The following is a 26,021-nucleotide window of genomic DNA, read 5'->3' as shown; positions in this document are numbered from 1 at the left end:
TAGCTATTAATGGAGTATTTTGTCTTTACTTTTACTGTAATTTTATTCTATTTGCTCTTCTATTTTCGTTCCATCACTGAAATGCAAGAGGCTCAGAACATACTCGAAAAGGCGACCTTCACTTTTTGTCAATGACCGTAGATGGCCTGCAGGTGTCACTGCTACGAGCCCGGAAAATCCTCTTGCTCGCCTGACAGCAGTAACCCAACGTGGGTGTCAGCCTGTCACCCAGGGGCCCTGTGTCAACAGCAGAGGAAACAAGAAGAGACACAGAAGAGGAAACCAGAAAGTAACTCTGCTGCAGACATGGACCTGCGGTCTGAGCTGCTGAAGTCCATCTGGTATGGTTTCACAGCCCTGGATCTGGAAAAGAGTGGAAAGGTGTCCAAGTCTCAGCTGAAGGTGAGTGGTCTACTTCGACTTTAGGGAAGTTCAGTTGAAGAAGAAGAAGTACACTCTATTAATCCCACAAAGGGAAATTACATTGTTGAATCTAAATCTTTCCTTTTTCTGCCTCTTTTATAACTCAGTTACTCTTATGTTAGATGTATTCAACCTGAGAAAGATGACATAAAATGGTCAGCATAGTAAATAAACACCTGCATTTGACATGTAGTCTTTGTTATACTCAGCTCTGTGCTGCAGGAAATAAGGGTGTTTGCAACTTTATACTACTTATCTATATTTCCTGTGTGAAACTAATTTCAAACCTCATGCTGTTGAGAGGAAACAAATATGTTCCCTTTATTGTAAATAAAATTCTTTCACAGCTGAAAGCGGGCACAATATGCACCTTTGTCTGGCAAGAGCACAAGAGTAACAGTTTGCTCTCAGTCTGTGTATGAATAGGAGTCCTCATCTCCAAGATGTGCTTGCATCGGGCCTCCACGTACCAACTTGTAGTGCAAAGAGTTCTCTGGCACTGGCCCGAACTAGAGAACAGCCTGTTGAATAATCTTTGTTGCATGAGCCTGTGTTTGTAAAAAGATCATTGTAACAGTTAGAGCAAAAAAAAAAAAAAGGAAACGTGTTGGTGTCTCTGCCACTGCGCTTCAATGAAGCCTCTGTATTTTTGTTGATCTCATCATTATGTCATTTGATTTCGGTGTGGACTTCATTTCCAGTCAACTCCACTCTCCTGCAATGTGCTGGCTGGCCGTCACAGCCTCATGACTAGGCTAATCCCCCTCACACATGCAGCCTGTGTACAGGCACCATGTTCTTCAGACATGCTCAGAAACATGCCATAACCCTAGAATGTCAGATGTTGTTGTACACCAGAGCAAAGAGACAGGATGTGGTTATGGCTTAATATATAGAGACTGGTTGTCTGATAAGATGCAGGTAACTGGAAACATTTCAGGCTGTCAGTGAAACAAATTCATCGTGGCAAAGTACAGATGACCCGTATTACTAGTAGCAAAAAATATTAACATTTTTATTGATCAGTCCGATCTAAGTTCAGGCCCATATATTTCAATGGTTTATGTACTGTTTTTATTTTAATTTTGTCAGTCATTTGTAAATCACACTTAAGTTGCGTTGATGTTTTATATTTTCTTGCTCCCTTCTACCCACTCCTTTCTATATTTTTTGCACTCATGCATGTCCAACAAAAAGTATTTTCAAAATATGATGTAACAGACTTGCAAAGTTTCTGTTCCCTAAAGATCAAAAATAAAATATTTTTTTACTGTCTTTGAATCTGCTGGCATGTTTTCTGATAGAGTAGTAAAAACTCACCTTTTCACTGTGTGTAAAGTCAAGGTTTTGGCACTGATGTAGCTCCAACATTAAATCCACTGAAGCTTATGTAATTTATCTCATTAGTTGGGTTGAACAGTTTCCTCTAATATACAGTGTGTCTGTTTTGTATTTGAATTTTTAGGTTTTGTCTCACAACCTATGCACAGTCTTATGTATCCCCCATGACCCAGTCGCTTTGGAGGAACACTTCAGGGATGATGATGACGGTCCAGTTTCTAGTCAGGGCTATATGCCTTACCTCAACAAATACATCCTGGATAAGGTCATAAACACACATTTGTATGCTCTTTCAATTTGGTCAAATTGTAATGCTTCGTAAATTTGGATGCTCTTTTATGCTTTTTGGGTCTTTGTCTTTTGTTGTTGTAGGTCGTTGAAGGCTCTTTTATCAAGGAAAACGTAGATGAGCTCTGTTGGACTCTTACAGCAAAGAAAAACTACCAGACAGACAAAAGCAGCTGCACTGTTCTGCCAGAGAAGGATGCTTTTCGGCTTTGGTGCCTTTTTAATTTTCTCTCTGAGGACAAATACCCTTTGGTTATGGTCTCCGATGAGGTAAGTTCAAGAATTAATTCAGACTTAAAAGAATTTCTACACTTTGACTCCAACTTCCATGTCAATGCAGATACTTTAGATGCACCAAATATTTTTTTTCTGTTCGATAACCTGCCTCACAAGACAGACAGCAGTAACAAAGGTGATGATTTCAGATGTTAAAATCTTTAAAAATAACATAAATACAACAAAGCATAATCAAAAATTTAATAAATTATTATTCAAGTCAGGTATCAAGGACAGACATGATGCATACATTTATAGCAGTAGTGGAACGTGTTGCTGTTTAACCACAGGAACAATGAAACTCTTGCAGTACAGTGACAGATAGGAAAGCAGCAGTCAACGGTTTTACTTGGCAGCTTTTGTTGGGAACGGGGGTCCGTACAGTCACGGACCCTTCCTCAGCCATCATTAGGTCACTCTTCTTTTTCCAGTTTTATTCAAAATTTAGTTCAACTTAAGTTCCTAACTGACATTTAATGCACACGTTTGAGTTGCTTTTCTGTGAAAAAAAACAAGCTTTTACATATCAAGGTAGTTCCAGTCAGGTCCAGTGATAAAATAATAAATTGTATCTAAGCCTTTCCCAACTCACAATATGTCACCCACCAGTTTGACCGTCTATGGCCTGTTATATTCTTGTTGTTTGATTTTTTAAAAATCTTTTGTCAAGAAAAGGGGGATAACACAGCTCTTTTTACATCTTGAAATCATTTGTTTGATCGTGATTGTGTGGGATGATACACAATTCTAAATTTAGCTCAATGGACATTTAAGTTTATTGTGCTCTGTTGTTTAGCACAATTGCTGGCCCGTTGTCAGTAACTAAATTTGTTAATGGATCTTTGAAAACAACACTAACACTAAACCCTTGTTTCTTGCCATTTTGGAACATGGTGCTCCTTTCACACAGCAATGTGGCCTTGTTTCTAAGCTGCAAACTCTCATTTTGGTTTCCTGTCATTTTTTTTTGCAGCTGCTGCCAAGTGAGACCTTCATGTCATAGTCAGAGTAGTATCTATCGTACTGAGATTAAGACTCATTTTTATTTTGATACAGACTTTATTTATTTTCATACAGACTTCATATACTAACCTCTGAACAGAGAACTTTCTGTAATAATTAAAAAAGGGTCACAAATATCCAAATTTATGCTTAATTCATATACTGTACAGTAAATAAAATGTGTTAGTATGAAAGACATCATTATCGATTTTGACCCTTTCTTTGGTATTTTGCATCGCTTAATGGAATGAACAAATAAAGTAAAAAAAACCTTTAGAAGATAAAAACAGTCTATAAATTATACAACAGTACATCAAGGATTAATTGGTCATGCAAATTTAATACAAGGAAGAAATAATTATAAATTTAATGAATCACATCTTCCCTTGAGAGCTTTGGTCTTTTGTTCTCTTCAGGTGGAGTACCTCCTCAAGAAGATATGTATGGCTATGAGTATTGAGTTCAACAGCGTAGAACTGGAGGACTACTTCTCCCAAGACTCAGTGCAGCAGACCGGCATCACTGTTTGGGTGTTTCTGGAGATGATGAACTTGGGAAAGATAACCAAAGGAATTGAAAAGAGTGTAATCAGCATGGCCATAGAGGAAGTGTACAGGGAGATAGTCGGTGATGTGCTGAAAGAGGTATGTGAGTCGTCTGCCAAGTGTGTGTTGGGGTCGCTGGTTCTGCACTGAATCTCTGACTGTTTTGTGTGTTGGTGGGGGTGCATGCAGGGTTATCTGTGGAAGAAAGGTCAGTTGAGGAGGAACTGGAAGGAACGCTGGTTCACCTTAAGGCCGAGCAACCTGTCCTACTTCACAGGGGAGGATCGCAGGGAGTGTCAGGGTAACATAGTTCTCGATGGGAACTGCTGTGTGGAGGTAAGCAGCTAGAGATGATCATTAAAACAGAACCCAATTAAAAGGGTTACAGAACTGCAAAATTTTATAATGTCATCTTTTTCAGCTCTTCTAGTAAATATGTGCTGCTCACTGACTTCACTGTTTATCAGTGCGTTTTGAGTCACAGTAATATTTTCCAAACCTGGGGGTGGGGACTCCCCCAGGTGTCACAAGATGAAGTTGAAAAGGACTCATCTTTGACTTTAGCTGTGAATTAGTGGAAAATGTTAAAGGTTATGTCCCTCAGTAAAAACATAAGCAGTAGTTTCATATATTTAAGACTTCCTGACTATAAGTTACAAATTCTCTTTACATAACATCACATTTTGTGACACATTCTTTTCATAATACTGTGTTACTATCTATTAAGGTGTTAACTCTAAAGCAGTCTGTGCTGCTGTCAAATCATGACAAATGACCGGGCACTAATCACTGAAGACCCTCCCCCCTGCCCTAAAGAATTGAAACCACATTCCCTTCAGCAAGGAGGAAAAATACATAACCTTCCACAGAGTCCCCTCACCCCCAATGAGTTTCCGTCCGTCTCATAGGTGTCATAATCCAATATATGCTTCATATACTGTATAAAGCAAAGTCACTGGGTGGTGAATATGTTGTTCTGTTTCACAAATAGATTTAGGATTTCCTCACAAATGTCTTAAGAGCTTGAGGAAATTAAACTTGAGTATAATCAGCCAGTCTTCCTGTAATGAAAACCCATTTGGTAATATTAAGTCTACACCAGTAGTGCTGTTGTTATCCAGGCTGTTTTGGTGGCTTTTGCTGTCAATTATTACCCAATCAATGTCACACCAGTGAAGACAGAATTGTTTGACCAAGTTCTGATTTTTTTCTGATAGTGCAGTGCATACTGTATCTTGTGTTACTCCAAAGCAAAAGAAGCAATGCCTCTAAAAATCATTGTTTAATATAGGAAGCAGATACTCAATTATTAATTGTTCGTTCAAAATGAATTTAAAGTATAATTGTTTTCTCTCAGTTTTTGCTGTAAACTTGAGAAACTGTCACAGCAGAGTTTAAAACATAAACAATGCATAATCACAGGTTTCTACTGATAACATACATTTTTTCAGGTCCTGCCAGATCGGGATGGGAAGAGATGCATGTTTTGCCTGAAAACTCTCTCCAAGACTTACGAGATGAGTGCCTCAGACACCAAACAGAGACAGGAGTGGACTACAGGTCTGTGGAGACATCAATTGATCATGATAGCGTCACCTTCATATCAACACATTGAACATGATTTCCTTCACAGCTATTCAAACAGCCATTAGGTTGCACGTAGAGGGGAAAAGTTCTCTCCACAAAGACTTGAAACTGAAGCGGCGGGAACAGCGTGAGCAGCGGGAGAAGAGACAGCAGGCCAAAGAGGAGGAGTTGCAGAGGCTCCGGGCCCTGCAGGAGGAGCGGGAGCGTAAGTTGGCAGAGTTGGAACTTCTGAAGGAGGCGCAAAAGCAGGCTCAAGCTCTCCTGGAGCAAGATGAGGAGAAGAGACGCCAACAGTATGAGCAGCTTCAACGGACACTGGAGGTCCAGTTGAGGGAGGCTGAGGAGGTGAGTGTAGAGGCAAAGAAGGAGAAAGATGATGATTATGATGTGAGTGTTCATTTCTTGTTGTGCATTCAAAGGCTCGGGTCAGTATGCAGGCTGAGATGGCTCTGAAGGAGGAGGAAGCACAGAGGCAGAAGAAGAGGATTCAGGAACTGGAAGAGATGCAGAAACGTTTGGAGGAAGCACTGCAGCAGGAGATCAAAGCTAGAATGGATGAGGAGGCCTTCCGCTTAGCTCAAACAGGGTACAGTACAATATGTTGCTAACATCATAAAGATAAAAATCAGCACAATTATCATAAATATTAGACTTGTTGGACTCTCACCCGTAGGACCTGTCCAGCAAACATCAAGCAAAAAAATTAACAAATATATACAATAACTTTTTGAGTAAGGCTTAAAAAGAGAAAAACCACAATTGCGAGAATCAATCACAGGTCATCTGTATGTAAGTCGACCATCATCATCACAAAGTCATCTAAAAATGTCTAAATTTGCATTATAAATACAGTGAATAACTCTGAGTCCATGAAATATAACCTGCTCAGAAGATAACTGTTTAAAATGCTCTTCTAGGCTGAACTTAATTATAATGGCAGCGCAAACCTTTTTTTTATCATCCACTGCTCCTTCAATACCACAGTTGCTTGCAGATTAATAAGTTCCAACTACACAGATCTTGCATTTGCACACTTATGGATTTGTGTCTTTTCGTGTGATAATATGGTACCATTTCTGACCAGTAAGAAATGAAAATAAGCACCTTCAACCTCAAACTTAAGCTGTCAGTTTCATCATGAGCAGAAACATTTCTCTCATTGTATTTCTGTTTCATTGGTGGAAATTGTGTGGAACTCCCTTGGATATGTGTAGTTTGGAAATGTCCAGCTTCCTTTTGAGAGACTGGACAGACAGCTGCTTCCAAATCTCACACAGACGTGTTTCTGTCTTGTAAGTTGAGGTCCTTTAGGTGTGATGTCATGTCAACTAGGAAGACCATACAATTTTCCAGTCATCCTCCCAAAGCTGAGCAAACTGTCTGGCCTTAGGATACTTGCATGGTGCCAAAACTCACCTCATTTATTCTCTGCATGTCCCTCGGACCTCAGATGCATGAGACACAAAGGCCTCATAGAGTCTGATGTAGGAAGAATATCAAAAACTTTTTTGTCAATGTGAAATTTTCGTTTTTCATGATCGTTGTGTTCCCCTGTGCATTACTTTATTGAACATGAACTTACATAGCAGCCTATGGCAGCAGCCAAGCAACAGTAGGACACTGTCAGACTCAGGTGGCACCTGGCCACATGTGTGTTTGAAATCCCTTGTTTATGAACGTTACAAATAGTGTATGTTATTTTCTTTACATCAAAAGACTTTGTGGTGTAAGCCTCTCACCGTTCAGATTTGACTCACTGTTCTCTAATTGGGGACCCCTGATCAAGACCAAACAAAGCTCTTTCATTCGTTGACATGCGGCAATCCCCTGTATTTTCACATCATTAAAACGGAAAATTATTTACTGATTTCCAAGGATTTATTTTCCAAGGCATTCTATAAGGACTGATGTGTATGGATAAATTACATTCATGGTTAAGATCCGACAGACATTAGTCTATGAGCTGTAAGTAGGGAGGGGCTCTGTTTTGCAGACAGCAAATAAAGTCAACTGTTGAACGGAGGTCATGCTGCGTTATCTTCCTGAGGAAGTTCAGCCGCCAGGAGAGGAAGTTGTTCAATACTGACATTGCTCAGGTCTGTTGTGGCACTGCTTCTGTGCTCTCTATATCTTCAATAAGGCAGTTCTGATTAATTTTTTACATTAATCTGCAATCATCCTCAGTAGGTTGTCACACTGAATTGTCTGAAACACTAGAAATGTTTGCTCTCCTTAAGCAGTTAATGTTATGGTAGAAGAAACATTTTTTAACTGTGTATATCAGATTCCTTTGTGCATGTACCTTTTTTATTCTGCTCCCAGACTCACATTAACAACAAGGCAGTCAGGGACTGCAACATCCCTGAATTCAAAATTTTACCCTGACCTACTTTCATAGGTCAGGGTCATTTAATAAAACACCCATGATTCCACATGTAACTGGTGCATTCTATTTGTCATGAGGTATCAGAGCTGTTTACCTAAAAAGGTATAGGAGTGACAACGTGACCTTGACCTAGTTTTTCAAGGTCAAGGTTGTGATCTAATTTTCATCCCCTTACCTCCCTGAATATAACGCCTATTGTTTTGGCTTTCTATCTTATCTGTTTCCTGAGATAAGTGCAAAAATATCTCAGGATTGAAAATATCTAGTGCTTTGATCTGTGGTATTACTCACACTGGCCTTCTCCCTCGTCTTTCTATCTTATCCGGTTCCTGAGCGTACAAAAGTTTAAATTTGGTCAAGGTCATCATCTCATTTTTATCCCCTTTTCCACCTGAGTAATTTGCTTTTTGTTTCATCTTTCTATCTATCTACCTGTAACGGTTGTGAAGATACAGTATTCGGTGGACGAACGGACGGATGGTCGAACACACAAACACTGACAATTAAAATACATCACCGCTTTGCGGGATGTAATCATCATTTATGCCTGTCACAATTGTTGTACTATGTTTGTAACACCATCACATTTATCCATCTTACAGAGAGGTTTTAGCTTTTTGCATGGGTTTTTTTTTGGGGGGGGTGGGGTTAGGGTTCGAGTTTTATCTCATGGTTCGAGGGTGTAAGGGTAGAGTGTTACACTGCACAGACTCTAAAGCCCTCAGAAACAAATTGTAATTTCTGAATTTGGGGCATACAAATAAAAAATAATTATTGGATCGATTGAACTTTTTTTTAAACTGCATATACATATACATTATTCATTTGTTGAGCTTTATCTCTTTTTTCAGCTTACTGGCTGAAGAAGAGGAGAAAATGAAGGCCTTGATGATTCTGCAAGAGGAACAAGAGGAATATATCCAGAAGACACAGAGGGAGAAGCAGGAGCTGAAACAGGAAATGGAGGCCAAGTCTCGCGCCCTGGATGAAGCACAGAGGCAACTTGAAGAGGTCCGAGCCAACCGGCACCGGGTTGACCAGGATGTAGTGGTAAGAAAGATTAAAGTTATTCAGTCTAAGTTACTGACCTTGACCTAATTTTCTCAAGGTCAAGGTCATCATCTCATTTTTATCCCCTTTTCCACCTGAGTAATGTGCTTTTTGTTTCATCTTTCTATCTGCAACGGTTCCTATGATCCCCGAAGGGAAATTAAGACAGCAAACTCTAGTATTTTTGTTAGTCAAACGCATGCGTATATACTGTATATACTTAGGGGCGGCAGTGGCTCAGTGGTAAAGCGGGCGGTAGAGCAGGTCGTCCTATGATTTAAAATCGGCAGTTCGATTCCCGCTCCCGCCCCCCCCCCCCCAAAATACACGGAGGTGAGCTAACAGTGGGAGGTGTCAGCTCATCTCCGGAGCACTGCCGAGGCACCCTTGAGCAAGGTGCCGTCCCCTTTACAAATTGCTCATTTGAGGCGCACCAAGAAGGAGCTGCCTGCCACTCTACCGCCCCTGCATGCCTACAGGCCCCTGTGTGTGTGTGTGATACAGGGGCCTGTACTCACAAATATACGTATATGTATGCATGCGTTTGTAATCAGTAGCTAGAGTGTGCGTTCTTAATTTCCCTTCGGGGATCAAACCAGTATATATATATGAAAAAAAAAAAAGTATATACTGGTATATGTTGTTGTATATGTGTACAGGCCCCTGTATATACACCAAACATACACAGGGGGACCTGTAAGCATGCAGGGGATGTAGAGTGGCGGGCAGCTCCTTCTTGGTGCGTCAGCCCCACTCCTTTTATTGTCACTGGTACAGAAGAACCCTGTGGCCACACCTTTTATAGATGTCACACAACTACGTCACATAAAACAAAACCGTTTGAAATGACCATCATTTATGACACCACAGCTAGAGAAATGAAATACAGACATACACTAACACACTACTAGATGTTGCATCACCTCTATCATGTATAAGACGGGCTATTTTCCAGGAGGGACACTAGTGTCTTTGTGTATTTCCAGTACAATCACACAGCTGCACAAGTGCACCACATTATTTACACACATTACAGAACAGCAAGAACGTGTTGTTGTTTTTTCATTTTTAGTATATTTGCCATTTTATTTCGCTATAATTGATTTTATTTTTTTAAATTTAATTTTATACACTGTTATAATCCCTGAAGGGAAATTAAGAACGCACACTCTAGTTTTTTGTTAGTCAATCACACGCATGCATATTAGTGTGTACAGTCCCCTCTAATTCACACAACCACACACAAGGGGGCCTGTAAGCAGGCAGGGGAGGCAGAGTGGCTGGCAGCCCATTTATAGTCTGCCTAACTGAGCGCAGCTTGTGAGGGGGGACGGCGCCTCGCCTAAACAACTGTCATTATTCAGTTAAATATGAATGTACAATTATGTTAACTTTAATTTACTCAGCTCAGTATCCATTATAAGCTACCCTCAAAACAAAAAATTATACAAAGGAGGATTTGTTGTTTTGTGTTCTATCTTTTCTATTTCTTCTTGTATTCAATCTTTTGGCCATGTAGTTGTTGTTGTTTTTTGTTTTACAATAAGGAGACAACCTTAAGGAGAAAATGCTGCAAGCAGCATGAAACTTTATATCAAGAAGGAGAAGAAGATAAAAAACGCAATTTAGAGATGAATCATCGCTCGGAGCCAAACTGGCTGATCAGTGGTCTGCAGATTTTTTTTAAATGTGTTTCTACAGTGCAACAGTACTTTCAAACTTTTGGTGTGGAATTGTTTTTATCCCAGATATACCATACGTACTTTCAGCCAATGGTAATGCTATCAGTTTCAGGTGTTTTAACAAGCTACTCTGTTTCTGGCAGGCTGCACAGAGGAAACTTCGCCAAGCCAGTACCAACGTCAAACACTGGAACGTCCAGATGAACAGGCTGATGCGGCCAATTGCACCTGGTGGTAAGTTTCCCATCAGCCCTATAAGAAGCTTCATGGTGTTGCTAAATTTATATTAAATTTGTACATCAGTCATTCTGCCAAAAAAACAGATGTAGATGATAAAATTAATGGTGGTTTCAGTGTCTATCACACTGTCATGAGTTTTTTGCTCTGTTAGCAAAGTATCAGTTGGTTATCTCCAAACCTTCGTCTTACAGATGTCTGACTGCTTTAAAATTTTGCTTGTGCTGCCCTTGTTTTTAGAGAAGAGACCATCATTAGGAAACTCTTTCTTAAGCTTCCAGCTCCCCTCACAGAGAGATCCAGGGCTGCGTCTCAGAAGGAGATCAGGATCAGAGGATCGGAATGAGGCGAGCAAAGAAAATGTTCAACAAAGAGCCGGTTGTGAATCAGAGAAACGGCATTCCCATGCTTCTAATGGAGACATGGACGTCCCATAAAAACACGAATCACAGTAGCTGCATAGATCTCTGCAACAGATGACTGTCTAATCATGTATCAGTAATATGAAAACTGTGGATTTCCATTCCTAACAATTCTAATAAATTTGGAATTTGCTGACGTTGTTTCACAGACAGCAGCATTTTAGAACAGTTTAAACAAGTTGTATTTCACAGAGTTCAGTGCTGAATTAATGCTTTGACTATAACCTAAATGTGGCCCATTCTGGACAGACATTACCTCAATTTAAAGAAAACGAACTGCGATCCTGAAAGTACACATGTGTAATTTACAACTAAGACAAAGATGTTGGTTTGTTTAGTTTTGTAATATAGACATATTACATTTTTTTGATGGAGGGGCTTAACTTTCATGTAAAAAGTTCAGTATTACTTTAGCATTTATATTTACAGCAGTTTCATTGTAAGACCTGGCCTCCTGTTGAACAGGAAAGAGAGACACGCTAATTTAACTTACTGTTTAACTTTAGTGTTAACGCAAGTGTAACTGAAAAAGTCATTTGATGCCTGATTACTGCCAACATTTTTTTTTATATTAAGTTATGGCAGGTTATATGCAAAGAAATTGTAATTTTTACTTTCAATAAAATGTCAACTTACATTTGACACTGCTCACTGTTGAAATAAATACATTTGTATAAAACTATACAAAGAACCTGCATTTTAATTACATGGAACACAGAAGAAAATGAGTTGAAGTCCATCTGCTGAATTTGCAGGTTGTATATCCTTTTTTGTCTCCATATAACTACGTCATTCATTGAAATTCAAGATGTGTCATCAGTGTCTGATTTGAAAACTGTTGTGAAAGAAACTCTCTGAAGATATGACAAACAGCAAAAATGATACATCATTCTTCTCATTTTTGGTCAATTCTTCTTTCTCCTTCACAATTCATATTGCACAGATGTTAAAAAAAACATCAATTAATCACAAAATGCACATGTATATGGCCATATATATCTTTCATAGTAGTGAGGCAGTTATACTGACTTTCTATTGACTTTTGGAGATTTCAAAATCCAAAACATTTAATATTTATTTATTAAGCAATCTCTTGATAGCAAAGCCATGAAACGTACAACAGAAGTAGAAGAGAACTGCACAACTTAAAACAACAACATAATATACACATGTGTATGTGTGCATAAATATATATACAATATAATTATGTATATATGTATGAATATACACACACATAAAATTTAAACACTGTGTATATACAATTCATGTGCAGTTTATATATATAAAATAAAATGATATAAACACACACACACACACACACACAATACTCTGACCCCTGTATATATACAGGGGTCAGAGGTTATGTGTTCAAGGTCCACGGGATTGATTGGATTTTTGCACCGCTGTGTTCAGTTCAGGTCCTTCCAGGTAACACCGTGTCTCTTGCCCTGTTGAACACATAACTGCAGACTCAACAATACTTGGTTCAGAGAAATGTTGACGTCCAAAAATAAAACCAAATTCTGTATCAAGCCTTAGCTTTCCTTCAGGGTCAACATTTGTCTGCTGATGTTGATTATTTCCAACTATGAAGCAAAGTTAAATTAAATGTTATATATTGCAAAGAGAACCGGGGGCTTCAGGGTCAAAGCAGTGAGCAGTTACAATAATCTCCACTGAGTTGACAATCGTGTTTTATTATGATTAAAAAAAGAAAACTTGAAATCCAACTATGTTTTTTGTTTTTTTATTTACACCGAAATGACACGACTGGACAGACCTTGAATCCTCGCAAAGCGGGTTGCGGGAACCGATCGAGTGTTGTGCTGTGCGTCCGGGTGGGGGGTACTGGCATGTGACAATGGAGGAGGGGGTGAAGCTAGGCAAAGCAAAGCAAAGCAAAGCCAGGACAGAGTCGGCGAAGGATTACTTAGTAAACTGTTTGCCTTAGTGTGCGGTAGGGAGGCGGACAAACGAGTCCAAACTTTTTCCCCAAGGTTTCGTGGCCTCAGCAATATTGTCAGCGCAGTTCTTCCACAAAAGCTCCGGACGGTTCGAAGTTTGTGTTCGCCGTCTGACGCTAGCGCCCGCCGCTAGCTAACTACCACTGTTCACTTGAAACTACTTGTCAACAAGCGATCGATCCTGGATGGGACTCCTCTCTGTGTTTGCTGCTTGTTTATTTCAGCCAGTTGGCAAATTAGTCGACGCTTGAGAATATCGTCAACCAGCAGCGCCATTTGGGAGAGGTAAGCTAACTTGTCAAATCCAGCTAACGTCATTTATCAAAGGCTGGGACGGGAATGTGGGTCAGCCACGCTAACCGGCTAACAGCTAGTAGTGATGATCCAGCTCCGGGAGCTAACCGGCTAACAGCTAGTAGTGATGATCCAGCTCCAGGAGCTAACCGGCTAACAGCTAGTAGTGATGATCCAGCTCCAGGAGCTAACCGGCTAACAGCTAGCCGCACACTCGACGACGACCGACCCGACATGAAACTCGTGTCCTGAACGGATATTTTCAGTGTGGGTATAAAGGTTGTGTTGTGCTCAACTTCACCGCAGTGTTGCTAAATGTTGTGTACATTTACAGAAACATCAGTGACTCAGACGATTCACGTAAATGTTACCAGATATTTCCTAGAACCAGTGTGACAGGTCGGCTACTAGAGGACAAGTCTGAACAGTCCCAGTTCCTCTCATGTGTCGTTTTTCCTCTCCAACCTTATGAAAAAGCGAGATTAGACCAGGATTTATTACGTAATCTCAGTATTCATTCTAAAAACATTAATTAAGGTAGATTTAGTGTGTAGGATGTTGTTGGTGAGGGCACTGCTAGCCACATACATGGATGGATTAATCCACTAGGGGGCCGCGGGGCAAATATGCAACCCCCACTCCCAAAGACCTCTCCCCTATCGCCCCAATCACTGAACAACACCGCTTAGTGTGTACATAGTGCATGCATTCTGTCCCTTCAAAGCAACCACCAAGTACACTGTGCACCCTACCATGTAACTGAGGTAAACAATAATACAGATGGCTCCCAGCTTCAGTGAAGACAAAATCTGCTCTTCGAGATCACGGTGAACCGTCTGAAGCGTTGACAATACCCCATTGCCAGGGTAAATGCTGTAAATGTCTTGACTGTTTACAGTTTGCATGACATTTTTGAAATCCTGTCACGAAGTGTCTTCATTAATTAACATTCTGTAGTGGTGGTTGTTATGGCCTGCTATGAACAATGAGGGGGGTGCAGGAATGTGTTCAGTCCACCACATTTGACGTCTGTGTAATGACAAAAAAATTGTTTAATACTTTTTCACAAAACCTTTTGCGCACAACAATTGCATACATGACAATTTAGGAAACTTCTTCATTCTTGATGTTTTTTTTTGTTTCCATGGTTACCAGTCAAACTTACAGTCCTTTTGTGAGTGGGGTTTTTCTCAGATGAAGGTCTCTAGAGAAAAATTCCAACTTTCCTCAGTGCAGTGGTCCAATGGCAGGGGATTCTGAGGATTTCATGCTGGTTTAAATGCTTTCTCAAATTTCCACAAAAATCCATGATATAATGTATTTATATCAGGATATCTAAGTGTCTACACCATGATAGAGGACTTGTCTGTACACCCACTCCTTGTAACACTTAAGTAAGGGGTTTCAAATCTGAGTAAAATAACACTGAAAATCAGAGCTGTTAATTGTCTTGGGGCCCTGCATGACTGTTCCACTTCCCTGGCAAGTAATCCATGCATACCTACACAGTGTGTGTACGTATCATGTCATAAGCCTATTACTATCAATGACATTTACTGGCTCCTCAAACACACTTGGATTGTTGGATTGTCCACCACTTAATCTGTATCTAATTTTAAGGTAGATGACATCTGAAGTCAGTTACTAGTTATCTGATGTTGTTCTTGCTATTTCTGTAATCCACTTGTTAATCATTTCTCATTTAATACAAAGTATTTCATTTTTAAATAGTTGGACTATGATGGCAACGTGACAGGAGGAGAGCCACTGAGTCATCTTCAACAGAAACCATGGAATGGTTTCAGGAAACTGCAACAGATCAGCACGATAAGGTCAACGGCTACTGCAAGCCCAAGTCCCCTCAGGACTCAGCTGATGTCACATGGATGCCACCTGAAGGGGAGTCTGGAGGGTCAGACAGCTGTGGAGGCACAAGTGTGTCAGAGCTGACAGACTTACAGGAGGTGAAGGCGAGGGAAAGTGATGATGATGAGGAGGAGAAGGAGATGGATCCCGTGTCTACAGTCCAGAAAGGGGACCAGACGAAAAATGAGAAACAGAGTCACGATCTCGAGCAGATCAGCAAGCAAAACAACAGTGCAGCGTCAAGTTACACAGGTAACATATTTTATTAACTTTAAAAATAAGTGAAACATGATATACTCAGACAACACTCAATGTTAATGTTTATTTTTTGGTTTTGTTTTTTGTCGGGTCTTTCACACAGACCTGTCACATACCTCCTCTCCCTCGCTGTCGGAGCAGCTGCGTCTAGGCCGAGAAGACAGCACAGGAACTGGCATCAGCGTGGAGTGTAAAGTCTGTGGGGACAAGGCCTCTGGTTTTCACTATGGCGTGCATGCGTGTGAGGGTTGCAAGGTAAACCAGTCTGTGTATCACAGCTGAAAAAAATTCACTTGACCATGTAGTTCTAGCTGGTCTGTGTTGTTGAACATTAGTTGCTGAGATGTGACAATTGCTTCCGCCTCAGGGCTTTTTTCGACGAACTGTGCGGATGAAACTAGAATACGATCGCTGTGAGCGCTCCTGCAAGATTCAGAAGAAGAATCGTAATAAGTGCCAATATTGTCGCTTCCAGAAGTGCCTGTCTTTGGGAATGTCCCATGATGGTAAGAGGGATAAAATATCAGTGGATAAACTTAGAGATTAGGTCATATTATCAATTCGATTAAGATGATTATTTTTTCAAATCCAAGATTGTATTGAAATAGTTTATTATGTAATGTGCTTTACAGATTTATGAAAATGGCTGTTTTACTTGTATCTTATTTCCAGCGTAAAGCCGAGTATCAAGACCCAACGGTGTTGCTGATAATGTGATTTATTGTGGAATATCCTCTTGCATGTATGTGTCTTTATTTTGCTTAGCAATCCGATATGGACGTATGCCTGAGGCGGAGAGAAAGAAGCTGGTTGCGGGTCTGCTTGCAGAGGAACTGAATGTCAGCAAACCAGGTGGTTCAGACTTAAAGACCTTGGCTAAACAAGTCAACACAGCCTACTTAAAGAATCTTTGTATGACAAAGAAAAGGGCCCGCAGCATCCTGACAGGCAAAACCAGCAGCACCTCGGTATGTTTCTTTTAGAGTGACTCATGACCTTGACGGTGCTTGTGATACTCAGCTGTTATTAGGCCAGAAACATGTTGGAAATTAATGTGTCTTGGTATATTGTTGACTGTTGTTAGTCTAACTAAAGATTTTTTATAACAAAGATGAAGCATTACAAGCTGGACCAGTGACATGAACCTGATTATGCTACACTTCATGTCTCCCAGAACAACCTCACTTCTGTGTGTTTTTTATCTTGGCATTTATAAAGAGTTCTGTGAAGTGTCAAGTTCTGACAACAACAAATATGGCGATGAGCATAACAGTTTCTAAATATACCAGTCCTTTATGAATTGTAATATCACTGCCCTTAACTACTTGTGGTGGTAATACTCTGTGTTCATATAATTTATACTGAGTTTGTTTTTATCTGCTAGCATAGTGTGCTCACTACAAATGTCCAGATATTCAAATACATATAACTGACACAAAAATTGGTACTTTCTGAAATCGTCTTTAAGACTCCCCAGAGAATGCCCCCAGAATTCATGCACTTTATGGCTTCATACATTCATGCTTCAAAGTGCTGACTAGGATATATTTTGTATTCATTAAGGAAGCGGCAATTGATGAAAACAAAACATGTGATTATAGTAAATAAATGATGCATTTATTTCACTTAGTCTGCTTGAATTGTCAGAACAAGAATCTACGCCTGTATTGTAATTTATGCTGGAAGCTGCTAAAAAATACGTAGTACTGTATATTTGTATATTGCAATGTGAAATTCACTACAGTAAAGTTCACTGTCAGTAAATTGTCAGAATGTTTGGAATATGAGTGACTTGTGAAAAAATCATCAAAATTCTGTTTTGGTGAATATGCAGTACATGTGTATGAGTTCAGAAGACATCATCTCTGGTCCAGCTTGTCTTGTTTTAAACTTCAGTTTGAAAATATGCAAGAAAATGATATGTAATGCATTCCATGTTTCCATTGTGTTCTTAAATTTATTCTTCAAAAATACCAGACAAATAACATTAATTTGGATGTCTTTGAGTTCATTAATTATTTGCGTCAAATTGACTAAGTCATTCTTATTCTTGTAGCCTTTTGTGATCTACGACGTGGACACACTTTGGAAGGCAGAAAGTGGTTTGGTGTGGAGCCAGTTAGTTCCAGGTGCACCCCTGACTAAGGAGATTGGGGTTCATGTTTTCTACCGCTGCCAGTGCACGACAGTAGAGACTGTGCGAGAGCTCACTGAGTTTGCCAAGTGCATTCCAGGGTTTGTGGACCTCTTCCTTAATGACCAGGTGAGTCAGTGTCTACTCTAACTGTGTGGTTCTATGAAACAGTGTCGTTTAGGGACTAAAAATTGTCTGTGTGCTTTCCACAGGTGACTTTACTCAAGTATGGCGTGCATGAAGCCATTTTTGCCATGCTGCCTTCCCTCATGAATAAAGATGGACTTTTGGTGGCCAATGGTAAAGGTTTTGTGACCAGGGAGTTCCTGCGGAGTTTAAGAAAACCCTTCAGTGAAATTATGGAGCCAAAGTTTGAGTTTGCTGTAAAGTTTAACGCTTTGGAGCTGGATGACAGCGACCTGGCCCTGTTTGTTGCAGCCATTATTCTCTGTGGAGGTGAGATTGAAAGGTTGCCTCAGAAGCAATGGAAGTGGTGTTTGGTGCTCATTATTATTCAATAGATGCTTGCTCATTTTTTGTAAGAAACTTAAAAAGAGTTTCTTACAAAAAACAGATTTTAATTACATTAAAGGTCTTCAAATTTATTTACAAAAGTTTAATATTAATCACGTAATATTATTGAGTCTGGTTGAAGGATGGTTGGAGATGCTTATATACTGTTAACAAAAAGTGTGTTTTCAATGTGTGTTGTACCCACAAGAAACTGTTAAATTGTTGTGCATTTCCAGTACACCCAGTACAAAGGACTGTCTGATTGCTGTTATATGTTTGACTGCTATGAAAAACACAAATTCACTTTAATGGGCACAATTTTAAATCATCACTTATTGGTTAATCGATTATAATCTATTTCAAGGTCATCGTCACATCTATTATAGTAATTACTTTGTTAGAGTTAATTTGTTTTGTACATCAAATTACTGAAGTCAAAACATGCAAATAAGATGTCAAACATTTAGAAGTAATTAATAACTAATTGGATAATCAGTAGGGATGTTGAAGTGTATTTGTTTGCAGTACATTTTGACTCACCATGATGTGTCCTATGGTGCTTCCTTGTTTTGCCAGATCGTCCTGGACTTATAAACGTGAAGCAAGTGGAACAGAGTCAGGACAGCATCCTCCAGGCCCTCGACCTCCACCTACAAGCAAACCACTCTGACTCAGTCTACCTCTTCCCCAAGCTGCTGCAGAAGATGGCCGACCTCCGTCAGCTGGTTACCGAGAACGTCCACCTTGTCCAAAAGATCAAAAAGACTGAGTCGGAGACCTCGCTCCACCCACTACTTCAGGAGATCTACAAAGACATGTATTAGTATTCTCCAGCACAGATCGCTTTCAGCAATACTGTTACAGACTGAATTTACATTCATAGTACACTGCATTCAGTACAAGCACTGTTCCATGTACAGGTATGGAAGAGGCTAACACAATCAGTCTTCTAAATGTCAGCATTACCCTCAGCGCATATCTGTATGTGTGTGAGTGTGTCGGATGAGCATCTGGAATCATTTGCTGCAAGTCCCACTTTCCCACAACTATCACTAAACAGAGAGAATGATATGTTTTCTCTCAGAGGCTGCTCCTATCACGTTCAGATAGCAAAACTGACCCCAGAGCAGTGTGTTGAGACAGCTTCTCCTCACATGTGAAGGGAAAGTTTCATGTTCTTACACCAATGGCATGATTTAAATAGAAGAGAGCCTTCAGGTTGTCTGTGCAAGAGTTTCTTATGATGCCAATGTGTTTAATGGAGTGATTGTTGTCAGACTTTTGATAAAGCTGAAGATGCACAATTTTTTTTGTTTGTTTACAGTATATCATCATCAATGAATGCTACTATGCCATTTGGTGTATAGAACACAAACTGGGCTGGCTCCAGCAGTGTCTAGTTCTGTCAATGCAGCTGTCTGCAATATCATTGCCATCTGTCAATAAATATGGAGATCCAAATTATATAGGTTTTGTCTTAAAGCCATCTTCTCAAGTGAAAAATAGTAGACTATGCTGCACAGATTATATTTCTGAATTTCACACTATAAACACGAAGCCCATTGAAGTACAAGGGACCGCATGTGTTTTTGTCCTTATTTTGACATACAAATGTATAATGAATTGCCATTTTAAGGTTTTTCTTAGCAATTATGTTACTAATTAATTGTCATTGCTGATCATATTTGTAAGGGAAAATTATCATCTTGTTTTATGTATTAAGTATATCTTTTGTGTTACAAGCCTGTTCCTTTAATCTAGGTTGTACAAAAACACTGTAAAGCATACCCACAAACATTTCATTGATGACGATGTTGGACTTTATGCCGAAGTGGAATTAATTTTAAATCAGCGTACGGATTTTATGTCATTGAGAAAATGAATGATGATGATTGTAAATTGCCCTCCAGCATCAAGTTTTTTTTCCTGTTTTCACTCAATCAACCAGAGTCCTAATTTTCTACCCTTTCTGATTACAATCAGAATCATGTTAGTGGAGGCACAAAGTGTTAGAGTCTGTAGTATACAGTAGTCAGTATTCACATGCTTCAAGTGTTTCCCTTATTTTTCCACTGATTTCTTATTTTGATTTGGTGAAAATAGTCCATCTGTTGAGGTCTCCTCTTTTGCTCTAATTCTGTTTTCATTCCAATCTACCTCCAGTGTACAATATAACATAATTCCAATGTCTAATATATGACATTTTACCCTTATTTCCCGCTATTGGTACATTATGCAAAGTTGATATTATTGGCAAATGTCAAGATAGTAAAGGGTATGGCTGGGTAAAACATAGTACCCCACAAAGTGGATGTAAACTACCTCTGTGCTTGTAAATTATGGATTGGCATGTTTTTTTCACAAAAACATGTTGACACTTCACACAACTTTGTTTTTGTCATCCCACAAAATATATCTGCAGCCCTTGTTACCTTGATTAGTTGCGTCTCACTTCCAAAACCTAAACCTTCTAAAACATACAAATGACTGGGAATATATGCATTTCATAAATATGTTTGTTCATCTGTTTGTAATCCTTTTTTGTCTGGACCATATCGAGCTAGCCATAGAATGAAGCTTCAACAAACCTCACATCAGACCTGATTCGTAGGTCACGTGACATTTGACCTGATGAAGTTTTATAGTTTTTTTTTTAAAGTTACAACTTACTATCACTCATTTTAAAAAATATTCAAAATTAACTCCATGAGATGTAATAAAATTATATATAAAAAATTTTTTTATGACGAATGGGTTGGTGAAAGAGAAGACGTAATGTCGTGACGTCGATGCTACGTCGTTACGTTTCTATTGGTTCCCCTGGAGATTAATTGGGCGACGGAACCGGCTGTCAACTATTTAGATAGATTGATTGTGCTTGACGGGTGAGCCAAGACGCATGTAGGATGGACGCGGTCCGGGGTAGCGGTATTTGTAGGTAAGATGTATTTGTTTGCACATGAAGTCAAAAGGACGTTTTTGAATGGAATGTAAGTGCACTGCTATTAACTTCAGTTTGCGCTTCATTTAGTTCTGTTATACCATATTTAAATCCGAATGCATTGACGGAAATGCGACGAAGTTGTGCTCTTGTGATTCCTGCACCAGCTCTGGAATAATTCACTTGATTTCCGATGTCAAGTGCACCCATATTTATCATAGGACAATGAAATTGCTCCTTGCAACAGTGCATGGTTTAAACATCCTACTCTCCCTTTTCATTGCAGGAGTTTCATAAATGGCTATTGCAGCTTAGGTTCAAGTTGTAGTTTTCGACATGAAAGGCAGTTTCTACCAGCATCCCAGATATGTCGGTATTTTCAGAAAGGTCAATGCTGGTATGGTGAGCGCTGCAGGTAAGGGCACTCCCACCAAGTTGTATATAAAAGTTGTTTTTGCACACATTACCTTGGCTCATTCTCTTATTCCCTCTTAGGTATCTCCATGTCCTTCAGCCTGATGCTGATGCAGCTGTAGCAGGTAGACGAAGGTCGGTACCTACTGTCTCTTCGACTGTGGCTTCCACTTCACCTAACAGAAGAGGGTCGGAGCCTGCTGTTCTGCATGCTGAAGTGATATCCACACAGGAATGCACCAGACCGGAGTTGGTAGTTAATGACTCTGATCTCCAACACAGCACTGACTGTCTGGCAGCAGATATTGCTGAGGAACAGCCTGAAGGTATTCAATGTTTTCTTAGATGAAATGGAGTTTTGTTAGCATTTTTTTCCAAACATACTTACCTTTTTCAGGTGCCGACTCTGATCCTTCTCCTCCTGACTCTGACCAGAGCTCAGAGGTTTCTCAGGAAGATAGTGAAGGAAGAAAAGAGCAGGTTTGCTTAATTTAAAGTCATCCTCAGTGTATTTTGATGAATTACAATGACTTGTTTTACAACTTCAAAATTTGTGTCCAGGAGACTGCCTCTAGTGGGACAGCAGAAGATGGTGCTGCTGCTGCTGCAGCATCAAGTACTCAGATAGTAGAGGAAAGTGATGCTTTCCTCCATAGTAAAAATGTGACCTGTGGAATCTGCATGGACAAGGTATATGAAAAGACAGAGCCAAGAAATCGTGTTTTTGGAATCTTGCCAAGCTGCAATCACTCCTTCTGTTTACAATGTATCATTACCTGGAGGAAAACGAAAGACCTCGGGCCGGATGTGGTAAAGTAGGTATCAGTAATATTGAATTGCAAATGACAACACACAATCAAGGATCTTGACATTGCTTATCTAATTTCATCAGAACCTGCCCACAGTGCAGAGTGAGGTCTGCTTTTTATGTGCCAAACAAGTACTGGGTTGAAGGACAAGTCAAGGAAAATGTCATTGCTACCTTCAAGACGAAATTCAGGTATGAAATGACCAAATGTCCTGGTCTGGGTTTGACACTAAATGAAATCAACTTTATTCATCCACAGTAGGGAAACTTATTTGTCCACTCTAGTGTTATTTTTGGGTGTTAACTGACGTGTGTGTGTGTATGTGTGTATATATACACACGGGTACAGGCCGATGACTACCTCTATTGCCAGTTTACACTCCAAAAATTTTTTGGTGGCCACCCTCTGGTTCAAGACTTGGTGGACTATGCTACTGCTGACCCAAACAGAAGACCGGTTTCCATAAATGGTTGTTCTGCAGACAATTTTGGCCATGGCATATACCATGATTTTGTATATTATACAAAGTTGAAGGAAATACTTAATCTCAAACTAATGCCAAGTTTTGTGTATAAATTGAAATCAAGTCAATGAAAACCTCACTCTTCCAGGAAGAAAAGCTGCACTTATTATACACGATTTGGATGGTGCCCCTTCAAAACGGACTGTCTTTACCGGCACGACAGACATTCACGACGCAGGACCATTCTGGTAAATGTAATCTTTCGTGCATTGTTTAGTTTTTTATATTACCTTACAATTGGTTTGTTGTTTAACAGTATCCTACGGAAGATGAGTACGATGGTGAAAATCTGCTTGATTTTATCATAGCCATGACACTTCTTACTGGTGACGAAGAAGACGAGGATGAGGAATTAACTTTTTACCTGTCAGAAGACTATGGTTTTTGAGCATTTATGCTCTTTTTGGTGAGTGTCTAAATCATGTAAATGGAGGTCAGTTATAATAGTATCTCTAAAAGAACACGTGGCTTTGTTTTGACCCCTCCATCTTTGGACCATTTTTGAAACATCTTGAATAGCTGTGAACCAGAGTAAGGATGTCTTTCACCATGGAGTCTCAAGTGCATTCAGCCTTCAGACTACAGCGTTTAACTTAATGACCAGTTCTCCTTCAAGACGGACGAACCTGTGAAAACACGTGACTTCTGTTTGCTGAATATTTATCCTTGACGCTTGGGAAACATGGCTTGTCCCTTCTCTAGATACTAATTATGCTTGGGAAAAAAAATCTTTTCTATCGTTGTGATGATTCTGTGACCTTCTAGAATCATCAGCCTTGCTAGAGTACTTAAAACATGTTGCAGATTTTTTCCTTAAACTCAAGTGATTTAGAAATGTTCAATTCTGACTTAGTTTCCAGCAATTTTGCTATTTTAAAGTGTGGTGTGGATGTTAGTTTTAATTGTCTATAGATGAAAAGTATACTGTACCTCCCCGTTTGCTAATATCCACTACTGATTATACCTGCCTTTTGATAGTCATGTCAACCTGTGCTCTTTTGGCAATAAGATAACAATGGTTAGATTTTATTTCTTTTCAGTTGTACTTGTACACAGAAAATAAAACATTGCTTCACACTTCATTGAGAGGATACATCTTGTTTTGAATGTATTTTTGTATTCAGAAAGCTTGAGGTTGAATTTCACACTTGGATGAAGAAACAGCTCATTGTATATCAGTCGACTACACTTAAAATATTTGACACTTGATACATCATTAAAAACATTAATCCTATACAAAGTTCAGTAACATTTTCAATGAACATCAATTCAAGAGCTTTGGATGAACACAGAATTCAGCTGAACAAATTGGGATGGGGAGCTATACCAGTTAACCCAATGACCCCTGTACTCCTGCTATTGCTGTTTAGCAATGAGTCAACGGATAGTCAACACTAGTGTTTCAACACTAAGGGTTTTATTGGGCAAAACCCTCTTGGGTTCTTGGATCTCTGTTGAGAGGTGTATCATCAATGATGAAACGAGTTGTACAAAGTTTACTGCAGTTTACAAAGTTGGTGAGGATATGGTGCTGGAATCTGCAGCAGACACAACAAACTTCTGTGGAAGCGTTCCGAATGTTCATGGACCGTGATCTTTAGTGTTTGGGTTAAGTCTCTCCTTAGGGATGTGCTGACAATCAGCTTTACGAGTATGTTATCTATATGCTCTGTCCACTTGTGATTAGAACACTGACAGCCAATGAACTATTGTATTATCTATTTGTGTAAGTAGATGCGTTATGTGGTCATTTCTCAACACATTGCCAAACTATTGAGTCACTGCATACCGACATCTGCTGGACATCGAATATCCTTACAGACCAAGTTCATACTCAACTGACACCGACTTGGTAACCTAGCATACACAGCATAATTTAAGTCACTATTTTATGCATTTCATATCCTCATTTAAATTTAAAATCTCTATTTTTAGTGAGTAATGTCAACATGTATCATGTAAAACTAAGTGAATATTTTGTGGATGGATGCTTGTGGACAAGGATTTTTTATTCCAAAAGTGTTTAGAGCATGTTGGTATACTGTTACCCTTTTTGTTAGATGGAACTTGGGCTGTAGAAAACACCCTCATAGGGCACAGATGAAGCCGAGATTGCTTCCTTGTAAACAGTTCCTGTATCAGTCATGTGACTGGCTAATAGCGATACTGGGTTTTTATGGTCAATCATTTTTCTTGCTGAGCTAGTATATAGCCTGCCAAGCTCCTGTTTTCTAATATTGAAACTGTCATATTTCAGTGTTAAAATATATAGCCATCACATGTTCAAAATGTGGTTAAATACATATTTCTCATTTAAAATTATCTTTGTAAAGGTAGAATTTATGGCAAAGCTGTTGTACACTACCAATTTACACTTGAATTGATTCACAAGTACATTTACCAGCTTAAGATGTTCCTGTCAGTTGTCCAGAATGTCCTGACTTTTGGTAAAAAAGAATTGCTGCAGCTATGACCTCAGGCTTTTGCATTATGTCTCCAAAGCACTTAATCCCAAACTGCAGGGAATTATTGACAGAAAATTAATAACAGAAGCACTAAAGGAAAAATTCTGGCATAAGTTTAAGCCATGGTCAAACACACCATGACACTGAGTCATTATTAATGGAAATGCAGAGGTTTTTACTAATAAACTGATGTGCAAGAGAAGAACTCTGATTGCATTTCCATGAAGTAACCATGTTTCTTCCTGGAGCAGCAGATGCACTCTGTGACCAACTCATCAGGGCTGACCACATTGTCACACTGAACGGGCTTGAGACTGCTTTCATGAGTTATATACCTGTAGCTGAATTTAAAAACACATGGATTAAGTGTTAACACACAAAAATCAGCATAAAGAACTCAAATACACACAAACTTGGACCAAAATGTACACACATGCACACACATAAAACAATGCATGGACACATACATATACACTTCTAAATGTAAACTGTATGACCAAAAGAAGACAGTTCTAGAAATACATTTTGCGCCTAGCGTGTTTGTAATTTCTACTTGATCACACGTTATCCAAATGATTTGTAAAATGCTACCAGACTTGTA

The 26,021-nt window shown here is 39.4% G+C and overlaps 3 protein-coding genes across 5 annotated transcripts; all 3 read left to right on the top strand.

The window, feature by feature from the left end:
- Positions 1-242: 242 nt before the first annotated feature.
- LOC137589374 (differentially expressed in FDCP 6 homolog) lies at positions 243-11,950 on the top strand. The gene is made up of 11 exons (XM_068307100.1): positions 243-402; positions 1,889-2,029; positions 2,137-2,322; positions 3,747-3,974; positions 4,065-4,211; positions 5,327-5,435; positions 5,509-5,807; positions 5,882-6,048; positions 8,700-8,898; positions 10,724-10,814; positions 11,058-11,950. The coding sequence occupies exons 1-11, from the start codon at positions 307-309 to the stop codon at positions 11,252-11,254; spliced, it is 1,860 nt and encodes a 619-aa protein (XP_068163201.1). The 5' UTR covers positions 243-306; the 3' UTR covers positions 11,255-11,950.
- A 631-nt stretch (positions 11,951-12,581) lies between these two features.
- On the top strand, positions 12,582-20,699 carry ppardb (peroxisome proliferator-activated receptor delta b). Of its 2 annotated transcripts, none has more exons than XM_068307111.1 (8): positions 12,582-13,488; positions 15,229-15,615; positions 15,725-15,876; positions 15,989-16,127; positions 16,387-16,589; positions 17,678-17,884; positions 17,968-18,211; positions 18,845-20,699. In XM_068307111.1, exons 2-8 carry the CDS (start codon positions 15,288-15,290, stop codon positions 19,090-19,092), a joined length of 1,521 nt encoding a protein of 506 aa, XP_068163212.1. In that variant the 5' UTR covers positions 12,582-13,488; positions 15,229-15,287; the 3' UTR covers positions 19,093-20,699. The 2 variants fall into 2 exon arrangements, with proteins under 2 accessions (XP_068163212.1, XP_068163221.1); XM_068307120.1 differs by lacking the exon at positions 12,582-13,488 and adding an exon at positions 13,546-13,764.
- Positions 20,700-21,140: 441 nt separating this feature from the next.
- Positions 21,141-24,008, top strand: mkrn4 (makorin, ring finger protein, 4). 2 transcript variants are annotated; one of them, XM_068342468.1, is made up of 8 exons: positions 21,141-21,206; positions 21,496-21,624; positions 21,705-21,949; positions 22,021-22,103; positions 22,185-22,438; positions 22,516-22,623; positions 23,044-23,143; positions 23,264-24,008. In XM_068342468.1, the coding sequence occupies exons 1-8, from the start codon at positions 21,175-21,177 to the stop codon at positions 23,267-23,269; spliced, it is 957 nt and encodes a 318-aa protein (XP_068198569.1). In that variant the 5' UTR covers positions 21,141-21,174; the 3' UTR covers positions 23,270-24,008. The 2 variants fall into 2 exon arrangements, with proteins under 2 accessions (XP_068198569.1, XP_068198561.1); XM_068342460.1 differs by having other exon boundaries at positions 23,212-24,008.
- The last annotated feature ends 2,013 nt before the right edge of the window (positions 24,009-26,021 follow it).

The sequence above is a fragment of the Antennarius striatus genome, chromosome 2, assembly GCF_040054535.1.
Source record: "Antennarius striatus isolate MH-2024 chromosome 2, ASM4005453v1, whole genome shotgun sequence".
NCBI lineage: Eukaryota > Metazoa > Chordata > Actinopteri > Lophiiformes > Antennariidae > Antennarius > Antennarius striatus.
The sequence above is the reverse complement of the archived record's forward strand: the minus strand, read 5'-3'. Positions and strand labels throughout refer to the sequence as shown.

Bases quoted from the DNA above. Each gene is read 5' to 3' on its own strand.
- LOC137589374 (XM_068307100.1), top strand. From the start codon at position 307: ATGGACCTGCGGTCTGAGCTGCTGAAGTCCATCTGGTATGGTTTCACA. The intron at 2,030-2,136 runs GTCATAAACACA...TTGTTGTTGTAG, and splicing joins ACAAATACATCCTGGATAAG to GTCGTTGAAGGCTCTTTTAT. The intron at 5,808-5,881 runs GTGAGTGTAGAG...GTGCATTCAAAG, and splicing joins AGTTGAGGGAGGCTGAGGAG to GCTCGGGTCAGTATGCAGGC.
- ppardb (XM_068307111.1), top strand. From the start codon at position 15,288: ATGGAATGGTTTCAGGAAACTGCAACAGATCAGCACGATAAGGTCAAC. The intron at 15,877-15,988 runs GTAAACCAGTCT...CTTCCGCCTCAG, and splicing joins ATGCGTGTGAGGGTTGCAAG to GGCTTTTTTCGACGAACTGT. The intron at 16,590-17,677 runs GTATGTTTCTTT...TTATTCTTGTAG, and splicing joins GCAAAACCAGCAGCACCTCG to CCTTTTGTGATCTACGACGT.
- mkrn4 (XM_068342460.1), top strand. From the start codon at position 21,175: ATGGACGCGGTCCGGGGTAGCGGTATTTGTAG. The intron at 21,625-21,704 runs GTAAGGGCACTC...ATTCCCTCTTAG, and splicing joins TGGTATGGTGAGCGCTGCAG to GTATCTCCATGTCCTTCAGC. The intron at 22,104-22,184 runs GTTTGCTTAATT...ATTTGTGTCCAG, and splicing joins GTGAAGGAAGAAAAGAGCAG to GAGACTGCCTCTAGTGGGAC.